The sequence below is a fragment of the Mus pahari genome, chromosome 2 (genome assembly GCF_900095145.1).
Source record: "Mus pahari chromosome 2, PAHARI_EIJ_v1.1, whole genome shotgun sequence".
NCBI lineage: Eukaryota > Metazoa > Chordata > Mammalia > Rodentia > Muridae > Mus > Mus pahari.
In genome coordinates this window covers 162,570,226-162,578,680 of record NC_034591.1, presented here as the reverse complement: position 1 = coordinate 162,578,680, position 8,455 = coordinate 162,570,226, and the positions used below count along the sequence as shown (strand labels likewise).

The 8,455-nt window shown below is 37.9% G+C and overlaps 1 protein-coding gene across 1 annotated transcript in view; it reads left to right on the top strand.

Annotated features, from left to right (window-relative positions):
• The window catches only part of Ergic2 (ERGIC and golgi 2), a 32,561-nt gene that overhangs the window by 2,887 nt on the left and 21,219 nt on the right, over positions 1 to 8,455 (top strand). Inside the window, exons 2-3 of the mRNA XM_021190105.1 lie at positions 4,712 to 4,854; positions 6,334 to 6,442. Of these exons, the coding sequence (XP_021045764.1) occupies positions 4,749 to 4,854; positions 6,334 to 6,442 (215 nt within the window). The 5' untranslated portion in view covers positions 4,712 to 4,748. The remainder of the gene's footprint in view (positions 1 to 4,711; positions 4,855 to 6,333; positions 6,443 to 8,455) is intronic.

Here is an 8,455-nt window from a genome sequence, read left to right as displayed (position 1 = left end):
GTTTTATGTGGAGGTCTTTGATCCACTTAGACTTGAGCTTTGTACAAGGAGATAAGAATGGATCGATTCTCATTCTTCTACATGATAGCCGCCAGTTGTTAAAATGAGAATCTTATAGTAATACCTCAAAAAGCCAGAGAAGTGCTTCAGAAGAAGGTATTTTTAAAAATAGTTTCTTTCTAATCTCTAAAATTGCTTAAACATTTCAGTGAGTGTGTTTAACAGGAACTCTAAACACTTGTCCTCGATTTGGACAGTTTGCTACCCCTCTTAATTAGTAATGCAGGATATTTTTTTCCCCTGCATCTCCATGTACAGTCTTACTTATATCAGTAATGCCTCCTGACTTGTTAACGATTCTCTTGCTCCTGGAGAACATTATATTGTAAACTGCTTCATGTGTTGTTGACCTTTCCTCTCTATTTTGCATCTCCTTGTTTCAGTCTCACGCATTGGATTGGGCAGCTACTATTGCCTGGGGCCTGGGGAGCACTGCCAGGGTCCAGCTGGGCCTGGGGAGCACTGCCAGGGTCCAGCTGGAAAGATGCTTGCTGGTAGTGTCCTCTTTTAACATTTGTACAGTTAGTTTACACCATCTTCAGTTTGTGGAATTATCCACTCATTTTCTAACGTCCTGATTAGAAATATATCTCAAATATCTTTTCTGAAAAGTATATTTATTAAACACCCCATTTCTATTTTGATGAATAACTGGCAGCCCATATGTTCTACCCTTTTAGATAACAGTCTGGAAGGAATTCTGAGAAGTTGAAGATGGTCAGATTTGTCATAACAGCTAGTAAGAAGTCCATAGCAGAGAGTTTGCTGATTGGTTTGTGTTTTTCAGATCACAAAACTTATACAGCATATTACTTGCTGTCCCAGGGAACTTTTTATTATTATTATTATTATTATGAAGAAAGTTGTGTGATTAGACAATTTACTGTAAACTGGGAGGCTTAAAATAGTGGAAATTTAGTCTCTTCAGATATTAAAATTCAAAGTTCAAAACCAAGGTGTTCTGTTTTCTCAGAAGGTATGGGACATGATGCTTCTTTGGTTTTCTGGCTTCTGAGCAACCCAGGAAAACAGATCACTCTACACTCTTTGCATAGAATCTCCCTTATATATTGGGCCTTCACAGGGTCTTGAAAGGACATCCATCAGTCTTTAATTTGGGATCGTCCTAATCCACTATGATTTCAACTAAGTATGTTTTCAAAGGCTTTACTAATATATTTTATAAATAGAAGGTGACTCAAAACATTTGTAATAGAAGATAAATTGTTGCTCTCTAACATCTACATGAGTGCAATGCTACAGGTGCCCCCTCCCCAATAAATTTCATTAAATAAGTTTCATTTCAAAATAAATCCTTTCCTTTTTTGTTTGCAGAAGTAATCAAACTCAATTGAGCAGGTGTGAGCATTGTCCTCAGTTTTATATCCTGTTTCTTACATATCTTAAGCAGTTGTTCAAGTATTGTCTTAGCTGCTCTCACCATATCCTTGAGGTTTTACTTTTGTTTAAATATACAGGACAGTTATGGGAGATAGCAAAGAAACCAGATGTAGTATTGGAAGTCACTGTAGTGTAAACACAGTGTCTGAAGTAGACAGAAGCATCCTGCAGGGACTCCCAAGTCTGGTTTTATGGAACAGTGTGGACATGTACACAAGGGCAGTGCCAGGAAAGCTGGGTTTGAAGATGCACAGAGATAAAGTTACAATGTTAAGTTTACTAAAGAAGGATACCTGAAGCACACCTGTGTTACCTATTGTATCATTCCTTTTTCTTGTAATTTTATTTTTCTTTTTATATGTATTGGTGTTTTACCTGGATAGCGTGTGTATACACACCACATGTGTGCATGATGCCTTTGGAGATTCAGATAATGGTGGAATGACAAAAATAAGATGAGTACTGATCGGTCCGGGTACAGAAACCATGGGGAAGCTATAGATGCATATAAGTGTGCAGAGAAGTTGGCAACAAGTCCTGGAGGCGGGGGCACTGGAATTTGGAACAGACTTTGCAGCCGGACTGCTTGGGATTAAATCTCTGTTCTTCATAGAACCACTTGCACCTTCCTGCGAAAGATGTATGACTGTTTATAAGTCATATTATTTATAAGAAGGAATGCAAGTGGCAACCACAGCATTGAAGAAGTTAATATGCAAAGTGCGTTGGATTTTACTGGGAGTTAGTAGTCGTCATAACTGTTAGTAGGGGATGGTAGACTTCAAAGAGAAGTGGTAGAAAGAGAAATAGGACATGACTCTTTCCTTGAGAGTCTTAGTATTGAAGTTTTGAGTGGGAATTACAACATGAGGATTTCATAAAGAGCGGGTTAATTTTTTTTAAAGCATTGGATAACTTGGTCATGTCATAACAGTGGCTTTATATAGTGTCAAGTGTTAGAGATGAAATGGCTTTCTTGGAAGTAGTTGTGAGGTTGTTGCAGTGGGATAGGAGACGTAGAGTGACAGCCTGTTTCCTTCCAAAACAACAGTCCCAGAAAAGAATCATGGTGGAGGCCTGAGACTGGGTAATAGCCAGATGGGCAGGACTGTGTGGCTCAAGGGGATGGGAATGGCATAGATTGTGTTTGTTTGGGGGTTTGTGAAACTTAACAGATATTTGCCATACTTTCATAGTATAAATTTAAAAACACTTGTTAAGCTTATTATGAAAAATAACTAAGTTTTGGAAGTAAAATCCCCTCTTTATTTTTTTTTCAATATAGTTATATTACAGCCATTGTTTAGAGCTGGTGATTCTGTATTGAATAGTGCCAAATTCTTCCTTATGTATAGTGTTTTTAAGTGTTCACTTACCCAAATATGACAATATTTAGATTTGCAGTCTGTACTACTATTATGTGTTTTCCTTCCTTCCCTCAATACTTACAGGCATTGGCACTGCAAAGGTGAAGTTAGACATGTTGCTTTCCTTGATTGATCTGTGGAGAAAATGGAATGTGCAGTCCATGCTAGACATGTGAGGCACAGAAGAGTAAATGGAGTCAGCCATTGTGAAAGCTGGGGGAGAGGACAAGGATAATTCTGGCAGAGAGGGGAGAATGAACACTGAAAGGTTTTTAGTGTTGCTGAAACTTAGACTGCAAGACATTTGACTTGATGGGCTTGGTTTGTGAAGGATTCTGTAAGCCATGAGGATGGTCAAGGGAAAGTAGAACAGTAGAAGACTGGTGTTGAATATTTAGGTGGTGGACCACTAGGAGAGAAGAATATATAGTAAACAGTAAGGTGTTAGTTTTCTGAGGGATTGGAGCTGAAATGAAGATTCGGAGGAATCCAAAATATAGATGAAAAATGAGGGAATCACTTGGAAAAATGAGCATCATGTCTGCTTTCAACAACCTGGGTTTTGCAGCGGTTTGGCTTTTCAACTTTTGGTTATGAGATTGGGGTGCTCACGGAGTTCTTAGGTCAAGGCAAGAGGCTGCTTCATGAGAAAGGAGATCTCTCTCTCTCTCTCTTTCTCATGCACACTTGGGGGTCAGGGTGAGAATATGAATATAAATACATTCTAAATAAGGCTACAGTATGAAGTGTTTCTCTTGAGCTCAGTACCTCCAAAGATAACAGCCTGAGAGCCAGCTTGGTCAGGACACGAGAGGGGAATAAGATTTAGAGTTAAACTCAGTGAGCGGAGGCAGCACGTTCCTTTAAGTTGTGAGCTAGGTGTGCTGTCAAACATCTGTACATAAGAGTTGGACTGAGTTTAGGGGACAGCAGTGCTTTTCATTAAAGATGCATGAACATTTTTAGTGGTTAATGAGAGACCTATGGTGATGGCTTAGCCTGGTGCTTGCTGCACAGGCTTGAAGGCTGTTTGTATCCTTAGTGCCCATGTTAGAAGCTCTTTGTGGTGACATGTACCTGACATAATCCTAACAGTGGGGATATAGATAAGAGGATGCAGGGGACTCGTAGGGTATCTAGGCTCCAGCTGTATGAATTGATCAGGTCCAGGTTCGTAGGAGACCTTGTCTCAAAACATACGGTAGAGAGATTGAAGAGAATGCTTAGCATTGATCTCTGCACATGTACACGTGTACATGCATGAGCAGATGCCCCTATATACATCACACACATTAAAAAAAATCTTGTCATATACAGTGAATAGAGATTGGATGATTGGAAGGTCAGTCTTAGGTTTCTGCTTAGGTTTGTAAGTGATTTAAAGATGATTTTAAAGTGTGCAAGAAGATGTGCTGGATTGTTGGCAAGTGTGCCATTTTAGGAGATGTCTGGAGTGCTGTGTGTTTTGTTACTATCTGTGCAGTCAACTCCCTGTGGACGCCGAGAGACACCTGTGTTGCTAATTTTAGAGTAAGTGTCTGAGAACTTACCACAGCTTGTTTTGCCTTATAACTTTACCCACGTATGTAGAAATTACATATATATATATGTATATGTATAAATGTGTATATATATATATATATATACATACACATTTATACATATATATATATATATATATATATATATATATACATACACACACATTCAACTTAATTTTAACTCCTTAACTAAAAATGTGACAGTTTCCCACTTCATTGAGTGTTTGCATATTGCTTTTCATTATTAATTTCGTAAGAGTGGGAATGGAGAAAAGAGTAAAATGTGCAATGTTAATTTCTGAGAAAATTGGTCATATATTTATTTATCTGTTTGTTTCTTAGCATGACTATATGAAGGAGAAGGAAGGTTTTTCTGAAGATGAGGCGACTGAATCGGAGAAAAACCTTAAGTTTGGTGAAAGAGTTAGATGCCTTTCCCAAGGTTCCTGACAGCTATGTGGAGACGTCAGCCAGTGGGGGAACAGGTGAGCTCAGTTCAGACTCTGACTTACTGATTGCCAGCATGTTGGTACTGGCCCACATGAAGAGGAGAACTCACTGTTGGATCTTACCGTGGCTTTGTAACTGTTCATATTGTGCCAATTTTCTTGTCTTTACTATCTGTATTAACACCCTGTAGCATCTGGCAGTGCCCATATGCCTTCAGCAGTGTTTATTAAAGTATTAGTGAGCAACACAGTGCAGATTACACTTTGGTGCCATTCTAGTTGTGCATTATTCTCGTTACAAAATTCTTACATACAAGTGAACTTGAAACTGGACATAGCCTTTTCCTATTCTAGGTTGAGTGATGGTAAATGTTTACTGTAAGAAAGGCTGAGTCTCACAGGACCCAGAGTGGAGAGAGAGCTAGTTAAGTTCTGTCTGCTCTTGTCCTTCCATGAAATGAGGTGATTTGTATTTATTTTGCTAGGGTTAATGTATTAATTACATAACTTTTTATGGTAAAATGTTTAGAGTAACACTTGGTACAAAGAAGAGTATTTGTTAAATAAAATAAGTGATGAAATATATAAGAAAAATCTATGCCTATAGTGTAAATACTTTCTGTTCTTTCCCCATGGTGAATTAATAAGGTAATATTTCATATGCTTTTGAAACTTCATTGGATAAAAAAATGTGTAATGAAGGTTACATATAGCTCAGTTGGTGGTGCTTGCCTACTATGTGTGGAGCCCTGACTATGAACACCACACCACATAAACTGAGCATGATGTGGTAGCACATGACTGTAATCCCAGAACTTGGATGTGGAGGATCTCAAGTTCAAGATCATTATTGATTACATAGCCAGTTATAGACTAGCCAGATTGAAACTTTGACTCAAAACAAACAAAAAAACCAAAGTGCAATAAATTGGCTTGCTAGTTCTAATCCCTATGATTGACTCCTGTTAGTGGAAGGAGTCAAGTTCTTGTTCCACAGCCTGTCTCTAATATTGTAGTATAGATTTAGTGAATCTTTTTGAGTAGTTTTCACTTAATTGCAGTAGTAATATATTTAGGATATTGCAAAAGAGATGAAAGTATTTTAGTGGCTTGGAGAGCTTATTTGATGCAAATTGAGTTACAAGCACATACGTACTCCTTAGTAACAAGGGAGCCGTTTGTAAGTTGGTGCTATCAGCATGCTTATTTTTATTATTCTATCTGTGACTGCTTTGAAGAAATATAGACCTTGTGCAGTGTAAAACTGTGACAAGTCTGTCTAGTGAGAGGCAGTTGAACTGAGGACAAACAGTTTTTCTTCAGTGTGTAGATGTTTGTGCTCCTTGGGTTTCATTTCAGAGCTGATTTAAAACATATATAACATTTTAAGTTAAATCATTTATATTGTTTATTTAAATAACATTCATAATGGATACTTTTAAGTTAGTCCTGCTTAAGATAGCTGTTTACTTTTTTATTGTTTTAATTCTCTTTTTTTGTTGTTGGATTTCTCAGTTTCTCTAATAGCATTTACCACTATGGCTTTATTAACAATAATGGAATTCTCAGTGTATCAAGATACATGGATGAAGTATGAATATGAAGTAGACAAGGATTTTTCTAGGTAACTGTTTTCTTCTTGATACCTTTAGATTCACAGTTTCTAAAACAACATCTTTTAAAAATATCCATTGTTTTATTTTGGGTTTATCTTAATTTTGAAGAAATAGTACTGAAAAGTATCATTAGTTGCTTGCATAGAGTGAAACATTTTAGAATCATTTAAATACTGCTTAAATTCTAAAACAGACTCAGTATGCACTTGTTTAAACAAAAGAAAAGATAAATACACAAAACAAAACAAAAAGCCCTAGAAACATGCCTTTCCTTAGCTGGGGATGTGGGAGCAATTATGTCTACACTAAGCTGAATTTTGGTATAACTTTAAATCTTTGAAGAGCAAGTATTAGGAGACAAAAGGACCTTGGCAGTCACTCAGTTGGTTTATTCAGATGTTTCTGATGGGCTCAGGTAATAGGCAGAGATGGGTTCACTCTTCCCATGTCCTTCATATCCCAGCTCTGCTAATGACCACACGACTCTGAGCATGTTGCTGAGTCTGTGTTGTGTGTGCTTTGACTTTCTGTTCTGTAAAATAGAAATAGTAAATGTAGGACTCTGCTCATGGGCTCCATGACCCAGATAACTCACAGCTAACTCTTGTTGGGTCTTGGTTTGCTCACCTGTACTATTACTCATCTGTTATTCAAAGTACTGGTTGTCTTTTCAAGGACCTTCTTGCTGGCCTTCCATCATGGCTAAGGAATGTCCGTGTTGATTGAAACATGGTGGATCAGGAGCCTGGCTTCTTGGTTTCCACCCCTCATTCTTTCAGCTCTCTCTGAGCTGCATATGGGCTGACATTGAGTGGTTTGAGTTCCAGACAATTTGAAGTCTGTGATTAAAAGTTTTAATTCCTATTGATACCAGTTGAAAAATATATCATTTAAAGCAGAAAGGTTTTATGGGAAGCACAGAATTGAGTATGTTCATACTGTTCTGTTAATAATGAGCATTAGTGACTTTTCTGTTGCTATGATAAAATACTTTGGCCAAAAATAACTATAGAAGAGTTTGATTTGGCTTATGGTTCCTAAGAGCTAGAGTCCATACATAGGAGAGGGCATGGCATGCATGCAGGAACTAGCTAGTAAGTAGGTCACATTTTCACTCACACTTAGGCAAATCGCAACAGTGTAGGACAGTTTAAACATTAGATATAACAGTCCTTTAAGGAAGTGGGTGTAGGTATAAAGCCTCAAAACCCTCCTCTAGGAATGTACTTCTTCCAGTAAGACTCCTCCTTTGAGGTTCTAAAACCTCCCTAAACACTACACAAGCCTACTGGGGACAGTTCTCACTCAAACCACCACAAAATTAATTCTGTTATTTGGAAGTTAGTTTTATATGAGCATAGTCATATGAAAGCAAAGCATTGGTTGAATCTTATTTAAAGGCCATGTAAAGCCAGCTTTGGTAGTACACATCTTTAATCCCAGCACCCAGGAGGCAGTAACAAATGAATCTCTGAGTCCCAGATCAGCCTGACCTACATGGCGAGTTCCAGGCCAGCCAGCACTGCACAGTGAGAGCCTGTCTCAGAGTGAAAAGGCTGTAAATCCTTAAGTATCAGATGCTTTCCTGGTAGTTTGCTCTCATTCATCCTGACACAGGTTCCATTTCTAAGGCTGGCTCTTTTTCTGTTGGCTGAGTCTCTACCAGGACATGTATGCTTCACTGAGTACTGATACTTGAACATCTGGAGCATCTACTGTATAATTCCATTCCACAGTAAAGAAACAGCATTAAAGGATTCCAACATAGTGTGTGATGGATGGTTTTATGATGGAAGAAAAAAAACTTGGAATTGATGCTTCTTTATTCAAGTTTCGTGTCCTTAAAGAACCATTGTATCTGGTGTTTAGTCTGAGACTGTTGAAATATCCCTTAGTTTCTCAGGATTATTGACTGTGGAGTTGCTGTTAACAAAGGTGTGTGTTTTTGGAGAAGCAGAAATGTTTTTGAATAGTCACTAAGTAAAACTTTTGAAGGGCCAGAGGGATGGCTTAGCTAGTAA